Source organism: Peromyscus leucopus, chromosome 8b (genome assembly GCF_004664715.2).
Source record: "Peromyscus leucopus breed LL Stock chromosome 8b, UCI_PerLeu_2.1, whole genome shotgun sequence".
In the NCBI taxonomy this organism is placed as follows: domain Eukaryota; kingdom Metazoa; phylum Chordata; class Mammalia; order Rodentia; family Cricetidae; genus Peromyscus; species Peromyscus leucopus.
In genome coordinates this window covers 43,950,476-43,975,838 of record NC_051086.1, presented here as the reverse complement: position 1 = coordinate 43,975,838, position 25,363 = coordinate 43,950,476, and the positions used below count along the sequence as shown (strand labels likewise).

Here is a 25,363-nt window from a genome sequence, read left to right as displayed (position 1 = left end):
CGGCGGGTTTGGCTTACGTGGAGGTCCGGTCTGGGCCGGTAGGCGAGTGGGCGGGTGAGCCGAAGGTGGCACTCAGCGGCGGCGTCTGTCGGAGCAGCGCGTCGCCGGGACTGTGCGGCCACACCTGCCTCACTCCGCGTTCTCCTCAGGCCCGGCCATGGAGCATCAGGTCCAGCGGCTTCGACAGGCGTTCCGGTCCGGCCGATCGCGGCCGCTCCGCTTCCGACTCCAGCAGCTCGAGGCCCTGCGGAGGATGGTGCAGGAGCGCGAGAAGGACATCTTGGCGGCCATCGCGGCGGACCTGAGCAAGGTGAGCGTGGGAGGTGGGAGGGAGGGACCCGGCGCGTCCCCTTTTTCCTGCGCTGTAGCAGGTTGTTTATCCCGTAGTAAAGAGGAAGTGGTGTTACTCCGGACTCCAGCCCTGCTTAGGAGCCCAGACGGTTTTATTTGCACTTACGGGTACTCGCAGCTTCTCTCCCGCGAATGCTGTTTATAGGACATTTCTACTGCATTTGTAGTCTCTTTTCTTACAATGTGCCCCCAACTCTCTGGATATTCTGGGTGTCAGTGGTTTGTCCGCTTGGTAGATTTCAGATATTTCACTCCCTGTCTTATTTCTTAACTTTTAAAAAGTGGGTTCTAAACGTAGACAGTGTTGTTATTTTTTCTAAGTAATCTTCAGCACTCATATTTTCCTTCATGACGTTGTGTATTATTCATATGTGTTGCTTAAACTCTAGTACACTGATAATCACTCTGGGGACCTGTTAAAATAAAAATCTTAAGTCCATCTGAGACAGTGTCTGAGATTTCTAATGATGTCCCAGGTGGTATCATATGACCTCTTCAGAAGCAAGCTTTGAATACCAAGGTTTTGAGTAGTGTTTGAGATAGAACTATATTCTCCTGTACTCTCTAGTAATATTGTTTTTTCTTTTTACTTTCTAGCTGTATTCCAGGCATAGTAAGACCTTTATTTTCAGATTTGCAATCCTTCCTTCCCCAATCAAAGACTATTTCAAAATGTGGTAACAGTGGTTTTAGTTGTAATGATAGTAGTAGCTACAAACCTTCCTTCAGGGTGCTTTTGGTGAAGATGGGCTGTGATAGTAAACAAAGATAGGATAATGACTGTTAAAACCCTATCATTCTGCTAGCATCAGATACTTTGTGTATGTTTGTACATACATAGGGTTACTGAAGAAATACAGTAAGTTCAGAATTTTAAGCCAGGCTGTAAAATAGAACATATATAGATAAAATGTGACTGTGGTTATAAACCAGTGTCCTAAAGATACAGCTCAAAAGCAAAATTGCCACGGTATCTAAACTGTGACCGACTGAGGCAGGCTGTTATCAAGCAGGGAACTGTTGGTGAAAATGTGTAACCCTAATTTTAAAAGACTTGGATCAGTAGAGAAGAATTCAGACACATTGACTATCTTAGAGAGGAAGAGCCAGCAAGAGTATCCAGGGTGTGTCTTATTGAGAATTTGGAGGTTAAAAAAATCTGATAGCAAACTGTGGGGAGGGCTGTCTAATAACACCATTTGTCACTGCAAATATACTTGAACCTTGTGACATCCTAAGCCAGTGGTTCTCAACCTTCCTAATGCTTCTACCTTGTGTTGTGGTGACCCCAACCATAAAATGGTTTCATTGCTACTTTGCAACAGTAATTTTGCTACTGTTATGAATCATAAATGTAAATACCTGATACGCCGGTTATCTGATATATGACACCTGTGGGGTCGTGGCCCACAGGTTGAGAACCATTTTCCTAAGCCCAGTAGACGGTCAGATGAATTGATTTTCTTTTCCAGAGTGAACTCAACGCATACAGTCATGAAGTCATTACCATCCTTGGGGAGATTGATTTTATGCTGGCAAATCTTTCTGAATTGGCTTCTGCTAAGCCAGCTAAGAAGAACCTGCTTACCATGCTGGATGAGGCCTATGTTCAGCCAGAGCCTCTGGGGGTCGTACTGATTATCGGAGCATGGAACTACCCTTTCGTCCTTATCATGCAGCCCCTGGTGGGGGCCATCGCTGCAGGTGTGTGCCAGCTGATGTCTTTGTTCCTGTGTAGAGGGTCGAACTGTGTCATGTCAGTTGGTAGTTAAGTGTCTAGTTAAATACATGTCAGTTTATTGAGAATTCACATGTGTACTTGTGTTTATGAATGCTGAAGTACCTAGGAGATGAATCTGTGAGAGTGAGAGGCATCTGAATCAGCAGTCCCAAGATCTTAGAGTCAGGCATCCATAGTCTTTTTTTTTTTTAAATCATTTATTTAAATTTATTTTATGTGCATTGGTATGAAGGTGTCAGATCCCCTGAAACTGGAGTTATAGACAGTTGTAAGCTGCCATGTGGGTCTGGGAATTGAACCTGGGTCCCCTGGAAAAGCAGCTAGTGCTCTTAACTGCTGAGCCATCTCTCCAGCCCAGGCATCCATATTCTAATGTAATTTTAGTTGCTGGCTCTGCCTTTAGAAAACAAACCACTTAATTTCATTTGACCAGTTTCTTTATTCAAATAAAGGTATTATGTGTAATGCTAGCTTGAATGTACAGCAAATCTCAACAGACTGATTTCTTACAATGTCAACAGCTTATGTTGACAGAGCCTGTTTGCTCAGTGATTCTAGGGCAGAGAGAGAAAACCGTGGTAGAACTATAAAGGAAGAGATAGAAATCTGAGGAGTGGGAGAAGCTGGGAGAGCCTGTTGTTAGTGACCTGGAGATACCGAGAGCTAACGGGCTAGCACTTGGGAAGGAAAACATGAAAGGAAAGAGGACATGTGATAATGAGGTAGGACAGACTTAAGAGCTGCAGGAATAAGTGAAACTTAGCCTGTACAATACATGAGTGTCATTTTGGTAGCTATTGAAGTTACTCAAATATTGACTGATGTTGTTCTGCTCTTTGCTTTATTTAGGAAATGCTGTGATTGTGAAGCCTTCGGAACTAAGTGAAAACACAGCCAAGATCTTGGCTACACTCCTCCCTCAATATTTAGACCAGGTAAGGATATTTCAGTCCATCTTCAGTGCAACACAGATTTGACTCTTCTGCTTGCTAGTGATGTCTTTGCTGGCTGCAGATGGGTGTGGTTTCCTTAAGTCTTCAACAGTTGGTTTAATAAAGGAAGCAAGGTTCCAAAATTCACTGTGGAATGACCCACCAACTCTGCTTGCACAGTGTGTTTAGGCCTGTAGCTTTATACATGTCTCTTATCTTTTTCTATCATTCGGCACTGCCGAGGATACAATTTCAGACATCATCCATTTAGTGAACTAGTTATGAGAGGCTAGCATGTTTTTGTCACTGTCTTTTGTTCCTAACAGATCATCATGTGTGTTATTACATGAGTACTCTGCGTTTCAAGGGCATGTCTGTGGCCTGGAAGAAAGGCCTTCCTGAGCTAGCACTCTGAGTTAGCATGTAGTCATGGAGAGCATCGAAGGCTGAGGGAGAGAGATACCCCAGCTTTTGGGTAGGGGATCAGATTCAGAAGTTCTCGTGACCTCTAGAGAGGAAGTTGATGACTTTGTGACTGCTGACTTCCATGTGCAGTCATGGGAGATTATCTATTTAGCTTTCATCAAAAGCAACTTTAAAACACCCAAGCTGTATTGTGTTTATGAATTTGAATTTAGAATTTAGAAACCAATTCTAGCTCTTAGAATAACTTTGTTCTCTTTATTGTCTTATCCTTGTCGTCATAGCTCACAGAGCAATTTGGTTCTAATAGCTTGGTTGTCCAGTCTAGCAGGACTAAATGGAAGATGGCAAGGTAGCATGGATTGAGTAGGACTTGGAACCAGAAGATAGAGAATTAAGGTCTCGATTTGCCCTCACCCAGATGTAAATTCTTTAATAGTTGACTATCCAAATGGAGAGGATAATAATATACCTGCTTCAATTAGCTGGTGGGTTAATTTACCTGTGAATTAAAGCACAGAAAAATTTAAAGTATATTAGGCAGTTGAACTATAAAGTGAATAAGAACTAGTTAGCCTTCTAATTAGTTGTGGTCAGCAGCAGATCCTTTGTCCTCCGTCTGTCTTGGTCACCTCCCTGATCTGTCCTTGAGGGAGATGATCCTGATCTTTTGCTTTTACTGATTTATGTTGAAGAATTTCTGATGTGAGGCAATAAGATTAATTTGACAATGGAAGATTCTGCTTCTCTTTCTTCGAGGACCTGTATGCGGTAGTTAATGGCGGCGTTGCTGAGACCACAGAGCTCCTGAAGCAGCGCTTTGATCACATTCTCTACACAGGAAACACTGCGGTTGGAAAAATTGTCATGGAAGCTGCTGCTAAACACCTGACCCCTGTGACCCTGGAACTCGGGGGGAAGAGCCCGTGTTACATTGACCGAGACTGTGACCTGGACATCGCTTGCCGGTGAGGCTGGCTTTGTTTCCTAAGGTTTTTCCCAGCAGGTGAAAGTTTTTGCTAATGGCTCATTTTTCCTTTACACTTGAACCTCATGACTTATGGCTTCAAGGTTCATCAGACTTTAGTGGTTGATGTGCCCAAGAGGACCTGGAGCCTCTCAAACTGTCTTCTGATGCCACTGCTGGAAGAGGGAGCCACACGATAGGTCCTGCTAGCATGGAGTTTTCCTTAGTTTGGAAATATTCTTATGGATAAACCCGGCAAGAAATTTTGCCCATGGTTGATTCCCCCCCCCCCCCCAGTGTTAGGATCAAATTATGGTAAGCCTGTGCTCCACATTAAGCTATTCCCTGAGCCCGTAGCAAGAAATTCTAATGTCCTGCTGATTGATGAAATAGATAATCCAAAGGCTTGTGTATATTAATAAAAATTCTCAGTTGAAAGGGTATTGTGTTCACTTCTTAGCTGAGATCTTTTGTTGACAAAACAGTATGACAGATATTTTTAATAGCATTTAGCAGCTGAGAACCAGAAAAGAAGAGTTCAGCGTCTCTTTACTAAGTTAGTCTGACTACTAGGGAGTGAATGCCTCTGTCTCTGGGTGCCGTGGTTTTTCTCTCCCCTTCAGAGCTGTGGTGCTGAGGAGGTGGGGAGCTGGGTCAGGGTTGCTGCTTGGCCTCTTTAGATAGAGCATAATTTCCAGAAAAAAACAGACCAGCAAGGAATGTTGAGGTTGTGGGCATTGTCTGTACATAGGAAGGGGAAGGGTCCACATGGAGGAGCATGGTAGAGGACACTGGCTCTGCCCTCCCTGTCCCCACACAACACAGCCTGTCAGCAGTACTACAGCCTGGAGAGCCGGAGTCTGAGCCGTGTGCTCGTCATCCAGAATGACCTTTGGCTGGGTCAGAAAGGAAGGAGTGTTGGGAGGCTGTTCCCTTTCTCTGCACACTGTCTTCATGGCTTGTTAGGTACTGTTTGCCAGGCTGACTCTGAGAATTTTCTTGCTATGTAGAATATTTTACCTCAATTGAAAATGCGTTCTAAAGGCTGGTGGGATGGTTCAGTGGTAAAAGTACTTGATGTACAAACCTGACAATCTGAGTTTGATACCAGGGACCCATGTTTTAAAATAGTCAGATTCTAGCTGGGAGGTTGTGGTGCATGCCTTTGATCCCAGTACTCGGGAAGCAGAGGCAGGTGGTTCTCTGTGAGTTTGAGGTCTTACTCTGTGAGAGTGAGTTCCAGGACAGCCAAGGTTACACAGTGAAGTCCTGTCTCCAAAAACCAAAAGCCAGATTCTGGGTAAATGGGAGGCCTCGAGTATACAGCCAGCACACAGCAGAAGCAAAAGAGAGACCCCATCTCAGCAAGGTAGAAGGAGATAACTCCTAAAATGTCTTCTTTTGGCCTCCACACACACACACACACACACACACACAGTGGCATGCATGCTCATATGTGCACACACACACCCCAAATCAAAAAGAAATCTGAAAATGCATTCTAAGTTGTAACAAGATGATCTACAGCTTAGAGGTTTTTTTTTTTTTTTTTAAACAATTACTAACTAAATATACAAGGCCACATCTGTTGGCATGACGATTACTCTTGGTTGTCAACTTGATGGCATTTAGACTCACCATGAAAACAAATCTCTAGACATGTCCAGGAGGGACTGTCTAGATTAGGTTAAGTGAAGTGGGAAGACCCGCCCTAACCCTGGAGTTCTGGGTGAAAAAAAAGAGTCACACTGAGCCTAAGTGTTGGTGCTCTCTGTCTCTGGCTGGGGGTGCCATGTGACCAGCTGTGTCAAGTCCCGGCTCCCATGACTTCCCCGCCTGATGCCGTCCCTTCAGCTGTGAGCCAGAGTCCCCTCTTCCTTAGTTGCTGTTGATAGAATCCTTGTCACAGCGGTTTGTAAAGTGCCTGAGACATTGGCAAACCAACAAGATAACCACAGAAAGGTGACAGAATTATAAAGGTATTCTGTTCCTGGTTTTGTTTTTTTTTTCTCCCCAGACGCATAACCTGGGGAAAGTACATGAATTGTGGTCAGACCTGTATTGCTCCAGACTACATCCTCTGCGAAGCCTCCCTCCAGGATCGGATAGTGCAGAAGGTTAAGGAAACGGTGAAGGTCTGTATTCCGCAATTCTGATCCCACTGATGAAAGTCTAATAAAGTACTTTCAAACAATATCTCTGTTTACTTTTACCCCCAACCCAGACAATTCCAGAACATATGTGACTGAATTAACTTATTGGCTAATTAAAACACTGTGCATCTGTGGGAACAAGGCAGGTCCACTTAAATTATATAGTTGATTTGTCGAGGCATATACTTAAAAGTCAAAAATGTTTTCTGTGGTTTTGAGAGAGTGCTTCCAAATCACTTGAAGAGAGCCCTTGGCATATTGGTTCTTGCTGAAGAAGGTTATCAGTTGTCATGTATGTAGAGGGCTAGATGGCCAGGAGTGTGAAGGAGTGAAGTAAAGACCTCCTTACAGTGCACCCTGTGGAGCAGTGGTTCTCAACCTTCCTAATGCTGTGACCCTTTAGTACGGTTCCTTGTGTTGTGGTGACGCCCAACCAAAAAATTATTTTCATGCTACTTCATAATTGATTTTGCTACTGCTGTGAATTGTAATGTAAATCTCTGATATGCACACTATCTGATTTACCCTTGTGAAGGGGTTGTGACCCACAGGGTGAGAACTACTCCTGGAGAAGGTTATCCATCTTTTAGGGTATATAAAGGAACTAATCAGGACTGTGTCTGGTAATAAGCTAAGGCTTAATGGAGATGTGGGATTTTCATTGTTAGTGAGTGTTTGACCAGGGGTACTGAGTTCAGTGGTATGAAGACTAGTAAGCCGCCTTTCTGAGATAACTTTTTGTTAATTGAGCACCAGAAAGGATGGAGAATACCGAATAGTAATTTATGAAGAGAGAACGAAAACTGTATACCAGGAAGTGGAGAGAGAGGGAGAGGGTGAATGAGAGTGAATTAGTGATGAAGACTGAGGAGTCAGGAAAGGAGACATGGAAGTTGTCTAGATCCAGGAAATGTGAGTGGAAGAGAGGGTCAAGGTCGCTGTGAGACTGAACTAGTTGGGAATAGAGCTGTGCTTTATTGAATATGATGATAAAATCCAGAGGATCAATGGCCCCTCTTCCTACCTTTAAGGAGTTTGTGCTATGATGTGCGAGTTCTCAGTCAAATAACATGCTGGAATAATTAGGGAGCCATTTAAAAGTAAGTCTAGGCCTTATCTTCAAAGATTGTGATTGATATGGTGTGGTCCCCACCCCCAGCTTGTTATTCTGTGATTCAGTTGGCCAGAAAACCTGGCTGTGTTTGGTGGACTTGGACTTGGACAGAACATTCATTTTAACAGGCTGCCTGGGTGATTTCTGCTGCCCAGACCTCTGAGTTCATCTTGGTAGGTTAGTGGGTAAGACCTTTTGTGATTCAACATTAGTTCTCACAGGACTGTCAAGCTTCCCAGCAAGTACATGTTATGTGCTCATTTACATGATAAATATTGGTTATCCTTTTTGAGGTTGTTTTCCTTTGGAAAGTTAACAAGGCCATATCTTTATACATAGAGTAGCTTTACTGTAATCAGTGCTGGTAAAAATACCAGTCCATAGGAGACAAAACCAACAAAATAGAGTGAAGGCTAGCACACCTCTTTGGTAAAGGCTAGATGAGAGTAAAAAGGTAGGATTCAAAGACCAAAGAGTTTCTGCAGCAACTGCCCAACTTCCTTCTGGGAGAGGCCAGCTGACATTTGAACTAATGACCTCTTCCCTGACATCTTTCAGAAAGGGCTATGAGGAGACTGTGAGATCTGTAGACACACCTGAAGAAAAGTATAGGCAGAAGGTGTGAGTGTGTGAGTGTGAGAGAGGGTATGTGTGTGTCTACCTTATTTGTTAATTCTTGACTTGTCTAAGAACTCAAAGTTATTATTAGTACTGTAGTATTACTAAGTTATTTGAAGAGTGGGTGTTGGAGTCTGTGACGTCGTAAACCAGGTCAACTTTTATACACCAGCAGATTTTGAACTTATTAAAGAAATTGAAGTATGGATTTTGTGGCAATTAAATAACTCCTGTTGTTTTTAATAGGACTTTTATGGGGAAAATATAAAAGAGTCTCCTGATTATGAAAGGATCATCAATCTTCGTCACTTTAAGAGGTTACAAAGTTTGCTTGAAGGACAGAAAATAGCTTTTGGCGGGGAGACTGATGAGGCCACACGCTACATAGGTAAATTCTATTCTTAAAATTCTATTTTGTGTGTGTGTGTGTGTATGTACATATGCATACAGGTACCATAGTATCCTAATTTTCTGTGGCTGTGATAAAACACCATGACTAAAAGCCATTCGAGAAGGAAAGAGTTTATTTCATCTTACAACTCTCAGCTCATACTCCATCACTGAGGGAAGTCAGAGCAGGAACTCAAGGCAGGAACTGATGCAGAGGCCATGGATGGGTGCTGCTTACTGACTTGTTCCCCATGGCTTGCTCAGCCTCCTTTCTTACACAACTCAGGACTATCTGCCTGGTCTGAGCCCTCCTAACACCAATCATTAATCAAGAAAATGCTCCACAGACTTGCCTGAGGGTCAGTGTGGTAGGGGCATTTTCTCAGTTGGCAGTTCCCTTTTCCCAAATGACTCTAGCTTATGTTAAGTGACATAAGACTAACTAACAGTGTTGACCACTTGTTAGTTTGATGCACACACACACACACACACACACACACACACACACACACACACACAATTTATTAAGCCATAATATTTCCCCCTGGTTCATTTCCAAGATCTCATATTAATATCAAAGTCCATGGTCTTTAAAAATTCAAACACATTAAGTTCAGTCTCATTAGATATCCAGAGTTTCTTTAAAATTCAAGTCTTTCTAAAATGGCAAAGTTTCTCCAACAATTCAAGGTCTCTTAGCTGTGGGTTTCTGTAAAATCAAAATAAATCGCATAATTCTACTCCAGGAGGGAAGAACCAGGGCACAGTTATAACCAAAGTCTTACAGTGTAAAGCTCAGTGACCCACACATGATCCTCTGGGCCCAAAGGCATTAGCCAGCTCCACCTCTGCAGCTCTGCCATCCACAGCACAACACAGCCCGTCTCAGGATTAGGCTGGCTCTACTCCCTAGCTCTCAGCATTTATTTCCAAGTTCACACAACAGCTCATTAAGCTTTGAGCATTCAATGGCTTATCCAGCCCAAACTCCTTCCACAGTCCTCCCACAACAGACCTCCAGGTCTGTCACTGCAAGATCCATGATCACAGTACCAGTTTCTATCTTAGTAATTTTCTACTGCTGAGCTAAAATGTTGTCACCAAAAGCAACTTGAAGAGGAAAGGGTTTATTTCACCTTACAGCTCTTGGGTCCTACTCCATCACCAAGAGAAGGCAAGGCAGGAACCTGGAGGTAAAAACTAAGCAGAGGTTATGGAAGACCACCGCTCACTGACTTCCTCCTCATGGCTTGCTCGGCCTGCTTTCTTATCCATCTTAGGACCACCTGCCCAATGTGGCACAACCTCCCTGTGTGCTGGGCCCACCCACATCAATCATTAATCAAAAGACTTGCCTACAGGCAATCTGAGAGGGATTTTCTCAATTGAAGTTCCTCAAATAACTCACACAATGTGGAAGTCGGGACAACTTGAGGGAGGCATTGTTGTTGATTGTTTTTGCTCTTTTGGGGGGCCCCGCCACCTAGCTCCCAAATAAATCACACAGGGAGGCTTATTCTTACTTATAAATTTTTGGCCTTACTTATTTCTTTCCAGTTTTTCTTATCTTTAAATTATCCTGTCTTCCTTTTGCCTTCGGGCTTTTCCCATTCTCTTACTTCTGTAAATCTTATCTTACTCCGTGTCTGGCTGTATAGCCGAATGACTGGCCCCTGGATCATCCTCCTTGTCTGGATCTTTCCTCTCTCCTCCCAGATTTCTCCTTCTATATATTCTCTCTGCCTACCAGCCCTGCCTGTCTTTTCTCCTGCCTCGCTATTGACTGTTCAGTTCTTTATTAGACCATCTGGTGTTTTAGACAGGCACAGTAACACAGCTTCACAGAGTTAAACAAATGCAACATAAACAAAAGTAACACACCTTAAAATAATATTCCACAACAAAGTATTTCCTTCTGTGAGGTCTCTAGGGGTTGGAATCAGGTCATTGGGCTTAGTGGTGAGCATCTTTACTTGTTGAACCATGTCACTGGCTCTTTCTTTGATTTTTAAATAAAATTTTCAAAAATAACCTGTAAGATGATGGAAGAAATACAAGTACATTTGGTAGGCAAAGAAGCTGCCTCCAAATTAATTAATTTATCTTTTTTTTTATCAACTGTTAAAAAAAAACTTAAAAGGATACAGATAATTAGAAATTCATAGAGATTCTCCTGGGTTGGATGGTTCAGTGATTGTTAATACCATCAAAAAAAACAAAACAAAAAACCCAGTTCTTTCATCTTGCTGCTCTTCCCATCTCCTTGGTGGCAGTGTGACCCATTTCTAGGTCAGTCAAAGAAAAAATGAAGGAAGAACTGTCGAGATTAGCTTGGTCTAATTAGGACTTCTCCCTGAGCTCGACAGTGGATTTGGAAGCAGATTTTGTTGGGTTGGGAGGCAGGGAGGTTCCTGTGAACCAAAGCTAGGTCTGGCACACTGTGAGAGGACAAACCAATAGGTGTGCCTGGTGGGTGGTTGACTCAGGGAAATAAAGAGAAGATGAGAGTTTTAAAGAGAAGTCTTCAACTTGACCATTCATGTTATTTTATTTTATTTTTTAGCCCCAACCATACTTACTGATGTTGACCCTAATTCCAAGGTGATGCAAGAAGAAATTTTTGGACCAATTCTTCCAATAGTGTCTGTGAAAAATGTAGATGAAGCCATTAATTTCATTAATGATCGTGAAAAGCCTCTGGCACTCTACGTATTTTCTCATAACAATAAGGTAAGCTTTATAGAGAATAATTCACTCTCAAGAGCCAGATTTCCCTATTGCTATAAAACATAGATGGTTTATTTATATATCTAGTTGACTGACTGTATCATAGCTTGCTGTCTTAGGTAATGGAGCCTTGGATTACCACTGCGCCCTTCCCCTTACTCCCTGGAGTTAGAGCTGAATCCACAGCGGGGGAATGTCACAGGACTTTTGAATAACAAACACCTCCTGAATAATTAGAAAACTTACATCACTAGCATGTAGTGCTTTTTGTGACATGGATCCATAGAGCCTGCCCCTGTGACTGAGACGGGGCTGGGAAAGTCACGGACTCTGCTGGCACATCCTATAAATGGTCTTGAGAACTTGGGTGTTGGGCATCACTGGGCAACTAGCTCTGCCTCCTCCTGCGCGCTCTGTCATTCATGTCACTAGGTGACCTGATGCTCTTAGCCAGATGATGGCTTCCACGTGGACTTGTAGGTTCAGGATCCTTCTGGAAAAATGAAAATGAGGAAGGGGAAGAAGGGACCAGTCAGTGTGAGAAGTTCACTGGCCAGGTGCTGTGTGCAGTTTCTGATGATAAGGTGCTGTCGTCACATGGTGGCTTCAGGAGTCTGCAGTGCTAGTGAAGGTCTCATGGCTACAGGTACTTGAAATGAGATAAGTGTGCATGGGTCACTAAGGTCTGCTGGTGGCCTGCAGCTGGGTGGAGAGCGCCCCCCTGTGGTCACTGTAGTCCCATTTGACATCCACCATGAATTTTCAAGGCTTATTAGTACCTAAGTGAAATGATGTTTAGTTCAGTATTAATGAGGCTTTTTTGATCATAGGCCAACTAGCTCTTTATTTCTTCAAAAATAGGATAATTCTATCATATTTTGCATTTCATACCTGTTAATCGTATGGTATAATTTAGATCAGGGGTTGAGAAATTCTTTTGTTGTTGTTTTTGTTTTTTTTGTTTTTCAAGACAGGGTTTCTCTGTGTAGCCCTGGCTGTGCTAAAACTCACTCTGTAGACCAGGTTGGCCTCAAACTCAGAGATCCACCTGCCTCTGCCTCCTGTGTGCTGGGATTAAAGGCGTGTGCCACCACCACCCAGCTGAGAAATATTAATTTTAATATACTATTTTTATTTACACTGAATTTCATGCATGTGTACAGTGTATTTTGATCACATTCACTCCTCAGTCTTCCCCCTAACTCTAATTTGCCTGTTTACAATGGGTATGTCTCAAAAATGATTATGGTCCAGCCTTAATAATCTTCTTCCCAGGGGCCTAGAAGAGAAGCTAAGAATGATGCATATTATTTTTGGGAAAAGAATCTAGGTACACTGAGCTCTTTGTCCATCTGCTTTATTTCTCTGGGATAAAATTCTGTCTACACAGCTTCAGTTCTGGTCTCATGTTCAGCCCCTTTCTTGCCTGATTTTTCTCTACATTATTCTGCTGTCCCCTCTAAATTCTACCTTAATTCTCTTGTCTTAGTTCTGCCCCATCTAGGTTCTTGTCCATCTAGTTCTTTCCCATCTTAGCTCTTCTCCCATCTCCTTCCTCATCTTGTTCTTCCCCATCTGGCTCTTCCTCATCTTCCATCTCATTCCTCTAGTTCTCTCTTCTAGCCCTTCAATCTAGTTCTTCCCATCTCAGTTCATTCTTCTCCAGTCCTTACCCATCTAGTTCTTCCATTCTCTTTTCTCTTCTCCTCATCCTCCCAATTCTCTGAGGTTTACAGTTATATACCCATGCAGTAGCAATGCTCTGGTTAAAGCAAGATCACCAGGCTTGAATTCCCTCAGTGTCAAAAGGAGGGGCAATAAAATCTACACAAAAGAACAGTAATTGCCAGCCATCATCTACAACCCAAAGGGGAAGTGACTCATGGGGAATAGAATCAACTGAGGGCTAAATTTGGTTAATATCTGTGCAAAAGGGAAATTTTATGTGCTCAACTATATTCTTAGAAGTGGTTAGTTAAAGTGCTAGGAATCTATCAGTGACGAGTGAAAATAAAACTGCCTTGTTTTCCTTGGCCCCTTATCTGTCCAAGTTATTTTGGCTACTGCTTTCTGGCAAGCTGGGGAGTGTACTCAGTGGCCGGGCAGCCTGAGTCAGCTTGGTGTACCTGTAAGTAGAAACCTTTAGTTCTGAGTTAATAGTTAAAGGTAGATCTAAAACTAGAGATAAGACTTTGAGGCCGGGCGGTGGTGGCACACGCCTTTAATCCCAGCACTCGGAGCAGAGCAGGCGATCTTTGTGAGTTCGAGCCAGCCTGGCTACCAAGTGAGTTCCAGGAAAGGCGCAAAGCTACACAGAGAAACCCTGTCTCGAAAAACCAAAAAAAAAAAAAAAAAAAAAAAAGACTTTGGAAAGGGAGAAAGTTAAGCTTAATTAGCACATCCGCCAGGCCTTCTCAAACAGTCTGGATGCTTCCATCTGTTCTTAGAAAGTACAGAGGTATCTCTGATAAGATACTTTTGTCCCTCCGGGGATGGTCCTGGCCTGATGCTGCTAATGACAATAATTACAGAAATACCTGAAATTAGGGATCCTGGCTGCGTTACTGCTCAGAAGGTTATCTGAATATTCCGTAGTAGAGGGGAAATTGTGCCCAAAGAATGATGGAAAAGCTACAGTGGCACACGAGAAATTCATAGTAGGAGATGGCTAATAATCAAAAGCCAATATCACCAAGACTCCTTGAGCCTCGGCTTGACCTTTGGAAGGCCCTTGACTTCTTCCAGATATTAGCTTGTCATAAACAGCTGAAATCCTACTTCATATGTTTGCAGCTTACAGCAGGTATGGGGTCATCAACTAGAGTGCGGTTGAGATATTGGGCAAACCTGTAAAGAAAACTGACTGTCCCTCCCCATAGCCATCGAACTGTCAATGTCTCTTCAGCTGTGGGGTAGGGGCTCATGAGTCCCTCTCCCTTCCATGCTGGAGTGTTGACCTGCTTGACCTTATGTGTTCACCCATAACTGTTGTGAGTCAGGAGTGTAGCGGTCTTTTCTGAAAGACCGCTTTGCTCCTCCCCATCTCCTGACTCTTACAATCCTTTCACTCCTTCCTCCTGAGGGGAGGAGTGTGATATAAATGTCCCATTAGAGCCTGAGCACTACCTAGACACTTACACTTCACTTTGACCTGTGGAGAGTGTCCATGATAACTGCTATCCACAGCACAAAGAAACCTCTCTAATGAGGTCGGGGAAGTGTACTAATCTATAGATTAGTATAGAAATGCAAAAAAAATTAGGGTAGTTTGACACTAAGTCCACTTAGCAAAATACTAGTAGTAGGTTTATCATTAGGGCCTCTGAGCCCCAGCCGTGAATTCTTGGTCAGATTTATAATGCCAGGCATGTTTCCTCCTATGAAATTGGAAATTAACTCCAAACCCAAAATGGTTTGTTACCCCCTTAACATTCATGCCACTCTTGCACCCACAGGCACGTCTTGCGGTCATTACTGCAGTTCACAGGTTCACATCTGGGTAGACTCCCCGTTGTTTTAAAAATGATAAGCGGTGCTGGTTACCATGCGGAAAGGTCATGGGGCACAAGCCATGACAAAACCCGGTTAGAGCTTTATTAGGTGGAGGGGGGACAAAAGAGCCAGGCCTGGGGAAGAAGCACATGCAGAGAACACAGAGAGAGAGGGAGACAGACAGACAGACAGACAGACAGAGGTAATGGGGGGGGGAGAGAGGCTTTTTAAGGATTTCTGTGAACATGCACAGATGGGCTTACAGAGCTATGCTGCACGCATGTAATCACCAGCACGCACTGATGACATGAGTCGCAAGACCCCTTACTTTGCTGCTGAACTGCGCATGTGTGGTCATGCAGCTGGAGTGGCGGCAGAATCCTAACACTCCCTCCACCCCTCCCTCCAATAGCCTGTGTAGCACCTCCTGGTACTGTAAAAGCTATTGAGCAGGGCAGAAGTCTTCTGGTCAGTACCAGCATGAGAGAAGTAATAATTTCTAAACTGTCTCTTGTTGGTACTGTTTTGTAGTGTAGATCTTGATGGTGGTGATCAAGGAAACAGGCCCAAAGGTTCAGGGCCACCCCTCTTTATCTACAGACTGATATGCTGGGGACCAGAAGTGTTTAATATTTCAGATTTTTAAAAGGTAGTATCTCATTGTATACCCTAGGTTGGCCTTAAACTCATGCTCCTCCTGTTCCAGCCTCTCAACTGCATACTTAAGTATGTGCTACCTATCACCCAGCTTGACTGCATAATTTTTTTAGATTTTGGAATATTTGCCTATAAATGAGCTATCTTGGAGATGGGACCCAAGTTTAATCATCTTCTGTGTTTTATGAGGCAATGTACACATAGCCTGAAGATAACTTCATACAATATTTTTTAGTGATTTTTGGCATGAATTTTGTGTCTCCCCAAACTTAAAAACTTGCACCAGGACACAAAGCCTGGATGCATGTCCTTAGAGCCCACAGTGAGTACACTCCAAGACGTGGAAGTGACAGGACATTAGCTCTGACCTGGGTGCCTTTGGTCTATTCCTCAGCTCATCAAACGGGTGATTGATGAGACGTCCAGTGGCGGAGTCACAGGCAATGATGTCATCATGCACTTCACTGTCAATTCTCTGCCCTTTGGAGGTGTGGGTAAGTGAGACTTTCTTAGTTACTGTTCTATTGCCGTGATGAGACACCATGACCAAGACAACTTAAAAGAGAAGCATTTAATTAGGGACTCGCTTACAGTTTCAGAGGTTCGTCCATCATCGTTGTGGCAGGGAGCATGGAGGCAGGCAAGCAGGCAGGGAGCTGGAGAAGGAGCTGAGAGTGTTTATCTGATCCACAAGTTGCAGACAAAGAGACTCAGACTCGACCTGGAGTGGGCTTTTGAAATCTCAAAGCCTACCCCAGTGGCACACCTCCAAAAAGACTACACACATTCCCACAAGGCCATGCCCTTTAATCCTACCCAAACAGTTCCACCAACTGGGGACCGAAATACTCAGATGTAGAAGCCTGTGGAGGCCATTCTCATAGCTCCCAAATCACCGCAGTGACCTTCTCCTGAATAGAAATGTGCCAGAAGCATGGTTCCTGGATTTCTTGTATGGGCTGTTGACAGTTGGGCGCTGTTTTCTTCTGCAGGTCACTGTGAACTTGTCCTCCCCTGAGAACCCCTCCAGCTACCCAGCTAGCATTAGTTTCCCGATTCCCTGCCCAGAGCCATCTCCGGTGAATCATTCTCATTGTCCTCAGTAGCACTGACCACAGCTGTAGTGGCGGTCTTCACTTACTCTCCTTACTTATGCTACCAGATTCAGGAGGCTTAAGGACCAACAATCAGGCTTTAAATTAGTTAGTACGATCTCTCTTTTTAAATGAGGTACAGGAAAGAAAGGTTTGAATGCCGGAAACAGAGTATTTCCTGATATCCCTTCATTTTCTACTCAAGGTGGTGTTGAGGGGTAGTCAATGCTGCCTGGACCAGCTCCCTGAGCCTCTGTGGGGAGGGGCAGCCGTTCTTTGTGTGTTGCTTGATTTGAGGAGAGTGAGAGTCCCCTGTTCTCTAGAGGGTGGACAAAAGGCATTTTGTTCTTGGGGAAGCATCATGAACACAGTCTGGTCCTTCCTACTGGGTCCTTACTGCCATGGTCACAGCTCTAGCCGACCCCTCTTCTCTCCCCCTCAGTGTCCTCAGGCTTTCTCTCTGGTTTCATTATCTTTCCAATGAATCAGTCTTGCCTTCTGAAATGACCCCCTTCATCGAAACAGTTAAGTCAGCTGTGGCCTGGCCCCAGCCTACTGTCCCCTGACTTCCAGTCATTCTGCCTCTGTCATTGTGTCATGCATGCCATTGCCACCACACAGGACATTGTGCACCTGCCATTCTGCTGTATGCATTGTGAATTATGCAAGTGTGATGTTGTTTGGATCTTAGATGGCCTTTTTTTTTGGGGGGGGGGGTTCGAGACAGGGTTTCTCTGTGTAGTTTTTGCACCTTTCCTGGAACTCACTTTGTAGACCAGGTGGGCCTCCCTGCCTCTGCCTCCCAAGTGCTGGGATTAAAGGCGTGCGCCACCACTGCCCAGCTTAGATGGTCTTTTAATAAAAAAAACCCAGAGCCAGATACCAGGGTGAAAGCTGAAAGGTCAGAGAAGCAGAGCAGCCAGCCACTAGTTCTTAACTCTACGAAATCCTCAGCCTAAAGAGTAGTGAGTTCCTGTTTCCTCTGCCCTGCCATATTACTCTTGGGATTAAAGGCATGTTTGCTTCCAAGCAAAGGCATGAGATCTCAAGGGCTGGGATTAAAGGTGTATGCCACCATGCCTGACCTCTATGTCAAATCTAGTGGCTGCCTCTGTCCTCTGATTCTCAGGCAAGTTTATTAGGGTACACAATATATCATCATATTTCCGCCTTTTTTTTTTTTTGTCTAAAATAATAAAAGAAGATTATAACTAACAAAAACTATATACAATAAGTACAATAAGTATATACACTATATACAGTCAAGAATTACATTAATAATGTCCAGTCTATTAACATTTGACAGATTCAGAGAAAATACTCCATTATTTATCCTATTTTGATGAGTCCAAAATGTTATACCTAATTCATGTTCTATCCTCACTTGTATTACCAACTGAAAACTATCTTTTGATGTCTTTCAAACTTATTCACTTTACACCTCTTTAGTGAGTTTCTTTTCTGAATTTGTTAACAAGGAAAACTATAACTATCTAGTTTTCAATTCGCTTAAGAGACCTGAGAAGGAAATAATACTAACCGAGTAAGCAATGTTGGGGCATCATCTTCAGCCTACATACAGGCTTAGCATATCTGACAGACTTATTGGTGAAGCAGGATTTTCTAAACGGCTGTCATACCTTGTCTTGGCAAAGTTCAGCAGTCCTTTCTTTTGTGTCCTGCTTGTCCATTTTGGACAGCTTACTGTCAGCAATTGAGGCAAGGGCACTTTCTTGCGTAGTGGCTAACTTTTGCCACAAAGAAAGTAAATTCCATATGGAGTTTCTTTGATGCCCATCATCTTCTGAATTATATTGGTGCTGGCAGGAGCAGATATGTCTCATTTTCATAAAAAAAAGAATCTGTGTTATTAAAACATCTTAAATGTCATATTCTGTAGCTCTCTATAGTGTTTGACGATGACCTGTTTACCTAAAATGTATTTGTTTGACCTAATATGAAAGCATACCTAATATGACTACAAGTTCGATTATAATAGGTGACTAAATACTAGCTTGCATTTCTTTATGTCCTAATTGGTTGGTAATAACTTTCAGGGACTAGCAATTTGCATTACATTGTTAAATGAGCTGTAGAGGTACAATACCTTGAACAAGATTAGAAACATATATATATATAGTATTTTCTAACAAAATCAATCTCAAATTTGTATCAACATATATAATTTGTATACAATATACAAAAATCCAATCCAATGTAAAATATTTATAACTAGTAGTTGCTTTCTAAAAGTAGATTCAATAATCTACCTCTTTTTTTTTTTTTTTTTTTTTTTTGAGACAGGGTTTCTCTGTGTAGTTTTGGTGCCTGTCCTGGATCTCACTCTGTAGCCCAGGCTAGCCTCAAACTCACAGAGATCGCCTGGCTCTGCCTCCCGAGTGCTGGGATAAAAGGTGTGCGCCACCGCTGTCCAGCATAAGCTACCTTTTTATATTATCGTATCTATATCCTCCCCTTTTTTTCTTTCAGAGTAGATTCAATAATCTACCCTTTATCCATCATTTCTATATCTTTTTTTTTTTCAGGATAGATTCAATAATCTACCTTTTATTTAATCTATATCCTCTTTTCAGAGTACATTGCATACCTACTTTTTATCTTATATTTATATCCTCTTTTTTTTTCTTTTTCTTTTTTTTCAAACAAGAATCCTAAATCTAATCTCCTTTGTTTAGCCTTTTTCCTGACTATTAACAATAACAAGTTGTAACCAACCATCCTAAACAATGGCAATTATCCATAACCCACTGAAAGACCAAAATCCACCCATCCCACCTCTTGGGAATGTGGGCATCATGTTCTTAAAATTGCTTCCTGCTGTCTGGAGGCGAAGGCATCTTTAGGGGATTCTGAGAAGAAAAATTTTGGGTTAATTGGCAAGTCCTAGGAGAAGTAGCTATATCATTTGTTGTCCAGTCTCTGCATAATGTTTGGCTTGTCTCAAATTCTTGCTTGAGTAGTCTGTGGATTATCTGGGCTAGCCATCTCGAAATTATCCTGAGCAGTTTGCAGTCTGTCCTCTGACCCTCGGGCAAGTTTATTAGGGTACACAATGTATCACCACAGTGTGGCTTCCCGGAAGGCAGAGGTTTTTACTTGCTTATTCTTACCTGGCTGTATAACCTTGTTACCCTGTTCTTGGTTGTTCTTCAAGGACTTAGAGGAAGCAAGTGAGAGGAGCCATGGATAAATAAGGCCATGTGGATGGATAGGAAAAGCACACACATAACATTTAGCATCATAGTAATCTGGTTCACATTTTAGGTTCCTCCTTTAACAGCCCTGTGACCTTAGGCAGATCATCTGGCTCTGTAAACTCCTTTTTCCTGTCTGGACACTGACTTGAAGGTACAGACCACTACAGGACTGGGATTGGAGTGTCCCAAAGAACTCACTGAAACTCTTAGCACACTTTGGCATAAAGGCCAACACAACCCTAGAAAGGCTGCAGATCCTGACCCTGTTCATGGAAAGCACCCTGTCTGAGATGGTGGATGACTGTGCTGGGGGGCCAAGTTGGAAAAGGACTTTTGAGAAGAAAAACAAATAAGTTGGGTGTCTACACCCCAAGCAGAACTTACTTTCTCAGTCAGTTGAATGGGAAGCACCTACAATAAAATTTGTTTTATCTGTTCCATTTATTTCAGGTGCCAGTGGAATGGGGGCTTATCATGGAAAATACAGTTTTGATACCTTTTCTCATCAGCGCCCCTGTTTATTAAAAGGGCTAAAGGGAGAAAGTGTTAACAAGCTCAGATACCCTCCCAACAGCCAGTCCAAGCTCGGTTGGGCAAAGTTCTTCCTGCTGAAACAGCTCGGCAGAAGAGAGCTGGTGATGATAGTCTCAGTCTTGGCTGTGGCTGCAGCTATATTTGTCAAGGTGAGTCCCTGTCCCTCCTGGGGTACCAGTCCTTCTGGCCCTTCCTTCTGTGGGGGGGGGGGCTGCTGTAGCTACATGAGTCCATCTGTCGAGACACTCCATCAGCTTCTAAAGTCCCAGCCTGATGGCCAGCTACCTGTTTTTGTAAGCAAGTTGTTTACTTACTGTCTTAGCTGCTTTTCACTGCAGTGTCAAAGTTCAGTAGTTCTGACCAAGGCTGAATGACCTACAAAGTCAAAATTATTATAGGAGTTTGCCAACTTTTTTAAGAACCTAAAAATACTGTAGAGCTTGCTAGAAGGCTCCTGAGCCATTTAGCCCTCCGCTCCTTTGGATATTGGTCTTCACTGTTCAGATTCAGTTTGTTCTGGAATGTGCATGAGGTCTTTTTGTCATGGTGTTAAGGAATGGTGGTAGTAGAAAGAAATAGGCAAGGGGTAGAATTTTGATTATATTATATATTTATATTATAAGGCATATTTTTCCTCCAAAGTGGATTCAGAGAAAGGTTGCCTTGGGCCACAGGTCATCAGAGAGGTGGGCTTGCAGAAAGGCCCTGTGACAGCCTCCTCTGGGTGGTGTGTGCATCTCTGGGATGAAGGAGGGAGTCTGTGGGAATGAGTGTCAAGGGAAATGGGAAGGGTTTCCTCAGACAGCTAACCCAGGAGGTGTGTGACACTGTCTGAAGAACGGGTGTGGGGGAGAGGCGAGAAGCAAGCGCTTAGTGGAAACGCCATGTTTATATATCATGTGCCCTGGTTAAAAGTGAAAAGTTGTTCATCTCACTAGCACCACGCTGGTGGACCTGTGATAACAGCTGCATCTGAAATCATTTGGGTTTTCTCAGAAATACCAAGGTCTGCCGAGGGGGAATGCCCTGTTGGCTTCTCTGATAGTTGACAGACTGCGCTGGTCCAGTAAACACTGATAATCAGATCTCAGCTGTCTGTTGAGAGTGAGGTAGGAGCTTCCTGTTTTCTTTCTGTGTGTGAGGTGGGCCAGGTTGGGTTCTGTTTGGTTTTAGCTGTTTCTACAGCTGAAGGTGTAGGGTTGCTGACAAAGGACGTTTTACTTACATACATTGCACCTTGACCCGGAGCTAATCAATGTTAAAATTCAGTTTAGGCATCATTTAAAAGGGACGGGAGGGGTGTTGATAATCTGGGAGAAATGTATAGGAGTAGCATCTAGGCTGGGTCTGGTGAAATCTGCCTCCTTTCTAAAAGTGGGTGGCCGCATGCTGAACCTCGCTGTGCCCTCTGTCAGTTCAGGAGGATGTACCAGGCAATTCCAGTCCACAGTCACCATTTAGACTTTTTATTTCATAACTTGAGAATATTTTTTAAAAGTCTCAGAGTTGTTTCATTTTAATTAAAAATAAAACCTTACAGCTTAGGAATTGGCGGCGGCAGGGTTTTCTCTCTTTTTCTTCTTTCTGAGGCTGGAGATTTGGTTGGAGGTACGCTTGGGTCTCTGGTCAGTAGCCTTTTTGATCTGACATTGGTCCCTTAGCCTAGTGTGCATATTTTTGGTTGGGGTAGACTTTCTCAACCTCTAGGGTGACATGGCCGACCAGGCTTGCCTTGTCCCCAAGAAGTCCCACCCAGCTGGCACCACATGCTCCACACAAGGGTTTGGCAGACAGGTCTTCCTTCGCCAGGTCTTTGGTGGGAATGAGGGCACATGGGCTTGATGCTCGGATTGGTTACTGAATGGAGATTTTGGCAAAGCCTCTCCTGAGCCTTTGCTTAAATCTCCCCTACAAAGTGTGGAGGAGTTTGCGGTTTCCCAGGCCGCTTTCAACTTCTCCCATCTCATTGCTGTTGGCCAGTACATTCATTCATTTCTTTTTTAAACAGTGTGTGGTATTGCTATTGGCCAGTACATTCATTCATTTCATTTTAACCAGTGTGTGGTATTGCTGTTGGCCAGTACATTCATTCATTTCTTTTTTAACCAGTGTGGGGTATTGTTATTAGCCAGTATATTCATTCCGTTTCTTTTTTAGCCACTGTGGAGTCCGGTAGAGATCTGGTTTGGGCCTTTGCTGCCTCTTTATTCTCTTCCCTGACCTTTTATCCTCTTTGTATCAAATCACATTTTACTTTAAAAAGTGATTCAGAATGTGGATTGTGTTGCTTATTTGGGTCTTTGAAAACATTTTTGAAGACTTTTTTTTTTTTCTTTTGGATGTTTTTGTACATGCTCAGTAAGTTCTGAGCCTGTACATCTGAGCTGTATCCCAAAGCAAAATGAGCATAGTTTGAAAGAAACATAGTGATTGAGACATGCCATGGGAGGGCGGGTCAGGGTCAGGGTCAGTGGCACATGTCACTTGCTCTCTTGGCACTTTGTGTCAGGTCTTTTGAAATGGACCGTTACTTGCCTCCACCTACTCATTGAGGAGCCTATTACAATTACAGACATTTGTCACATTGGCTTCTTTGCACCTCATGGTTTCCTTGCATTGTCAGATGTTTTATTAATTTACTGGAATTAGAGTGAATTTAGAATAAAGGCCACAAAGGAAAGTTCCAACAAAGCTTGTGAGCTACAGAAAGTGTTATGACTGGTCTGGGTCATTTAGATTTATGTATTTTTGTTTTATATGCATACTTGCTTTCCCTGCATATGTACCTCATGTGTTCCTGGTACCCACAGAGACCAGAAGAGGGCGTCAGATCCCCTGGAACTGGAGTTACATGTAGTTGTGGGTGCTGGGAACCGAACCCTACTCTTCAGTAAGAGCAACAAGTGCTCTTAACCATCTCTCTGTCCCCGCTCAGGGTTTTAAAAGGTGGAGAAATATGAAGGTGGGTTAAAATTAAGAGACACCATGGGTCTTCACATGGAGGCCGCTGCAGCACCACGCAGCTTAGCAGGCTGCATTGGCTGCATCACTGTCCTTGAATTTTAGAAATAAATTGTCAGTTTTTAGATTTCATGCCTCCTACTACAGTGCCAGGATGACACACATCTCTGCTCTTACCTCGTGGTTTTGGACAGTGAAGTCTGCCCCCACCTGTCTCACTGTTATTAATGAGGAAATTCTTCGTTTTCTGTTGGAACTGTACTGTGGCTTCTTAGGGACACAGTTCTTTTTTCTATTATGAGTTTGGAGTTTCTTAAGAAAGAAAGTATTTGGGAGAGTCTCAGTCCCAGGCTTATGTTCTAAGGCTGGTGTGGGTGGTTTTCTCACAGCAGAGTAACATGAATCCTTTTCTCTTCTCTCCAGGAGTATCTGTAATGACTTCTTCATAGCCTCTACTCAATTGTTCATCTACTCAATGGTTAACAAACCAATACCTTTAAAATCGTACCCAAACCAGGAAATTACAAGCATACTGCAATCAAACCTAAGCTGTTGCCACTTACCACTAACGAAACTCACTGTTTGAGCCTGACCCAGCGTTTGTCAGCAGTGAAGGGACTGAAGGACGGAGTGAGAACATGCCCCACTGAGTCCCAGCTCCATGGGGATGCCTCAGGGAGACTCGGGAGCTGTTCCGTCCCTTCTCTGCTCCAACTCACATCACTTCCCACTCGTGCATCTGCTGCTGCCCGGTGTCAGTAAAGCTGTCAAAGGTCAGCGCGGCCCAGGCTCACCAGCTGGTGACAGGTGAGGTCAGGTCTTCCCAGCTCCCGTTAGGGGTTTAGGTACTAAAACTGGGGAAGTGGATATGTCCACCTCATCCATTGTGACGAGACTCTGACCTTCAGGAATTGGCTGTCCATTTAAACATCCATTCTTGTTTGTTGCACATTACCTGGAGTGTGTGTGTTTGTGACAGTCTGTTGTGACTTTGTTGCACATCACCTGAAGTGTGTGTGTGTGTGACAGTCTATTGTGACTGCTGTCCACAGTGCCTTTTTGACGACTTAGACGACACTGAGCCTCTTGCCAAGAAGCAATGCTTTCTTTGTGAATACCACTGAGAGCATCGTGTAGTCACATCTGTTCCAGAGGCTGAGGCTAGAAGATCCCCGAGTCCAGGAGTTTGAGGCCAGCCTAGGCTACATAGTGAGGACCCCCCATTCTCCATAAAGACCCCTTGAGATCCTAGAGTTGAATGTCACATAGATCTTTGAGGATAAATCTTTTCTTGTTTTCATAGCACAATGCAGGGAAATTTCACTTTTTAAATTTTAGAGAGATCCCTTTCTGAATAAATTTAGCCTACAGATCTTAAATCGTGGACCAGCTCCTGTCATGAAAAGGGAAATGTTAGGATCTGAGGCTTCAGAACTCATGGGACAGAGACTGTTGGAGAATGCTGTGAGCTGGTGGGACATGCTGAAAGGGGTGGGATGGTAAGAAGATCTCCTGAGCACGTGGGGCATTATTCTCATTCAGATCCTAGTGTCACCGAGCAGGGACGTGGCAGAGGAGATCTGTGTGGAACTCAGCTCCCTGCTGCAGGGCCTGGCTGTGCCCGGAGCTGCACACAGCTGAGCCCCCACTGCCTTCCTGGGATTCAGATTAAACTTGACCTACTCGATGAGAATGTAACTTGCCTTATTGAATGTATAGCCATCTTTGCTGATAACCTGTTCCATTGTTGAGGCTGTCTGAAGGGTATTGTCTCTACTAAAGTATGAGGTGTCAAGAACAAGTCATTGGCCTATTTAGTAAATAGTTGCTTAAGTAGCAATTGTCATAGACTAATCATCAAATGTTTTGCACAAAATTGCAGTGTAGAACTTGCACTTATTCTATTAAATTATAAATCATAACTTCTAGTTAGGCTACAATACTTATGCACTATACTGATCTTCAAAATAAAATCTTCAAAATTTCACAAA

General features: G+C 43.4%; 1 protein-coding gene across 3 annotated transcripts; it reads left to right on the top strand.

Moving 5' to 3' along the window:
• Aldh3a2 (aldehyde dehydrogenase 3 family member A2) lies at nucleotides 1-25,363 on the top strand. Of its 3 annotated transcripts, XM_028857489.2 has the most exons (11): nucleotides 1-310; nucleotides 1,824-2,055; nucleotides 2,942-3,027; nucleotides 4,207-4,415; nucleotides 6,432-6,549; nucleotides 8,546-8,687; nucleotides 11,253-11,419; nucleotides 15,960-16,059; nucleotides 20,328-20,560; nucleotides 21,408-21,520; nucleotides 23,796-25,363. In XM_028857489.2, exons 1-10 carry the CDS (start codon nucleotides 158-160, stop codon nucleotides 21,486-21,488), a joined length of 1,521 nt encoding a protein of 506 aa, XP_028713322.1. In that variant the 5' UTR covers nucleotides 1-157; the 3' UTR covers nucleotides 21,489-21,520; nucleotides 23,796-25,363. The 3 variants fall into 3 exon arrangements, with proteins under 3 accessions (XP_028713322.1, XP_028713323.1, XP_037057459.1); XM_028857490.2 differs by lacking the exon at nucleotides 21,408-21,520 and having other exon boundaries at nucleotides 2-310; XM_037201564.1 differs by lacking the exons at nucleotides 1-310; nucleotides 1,824-2,055 and having other exon boundaries at nucleotides 2,943-3,027; nucleotides 4,289-4,415.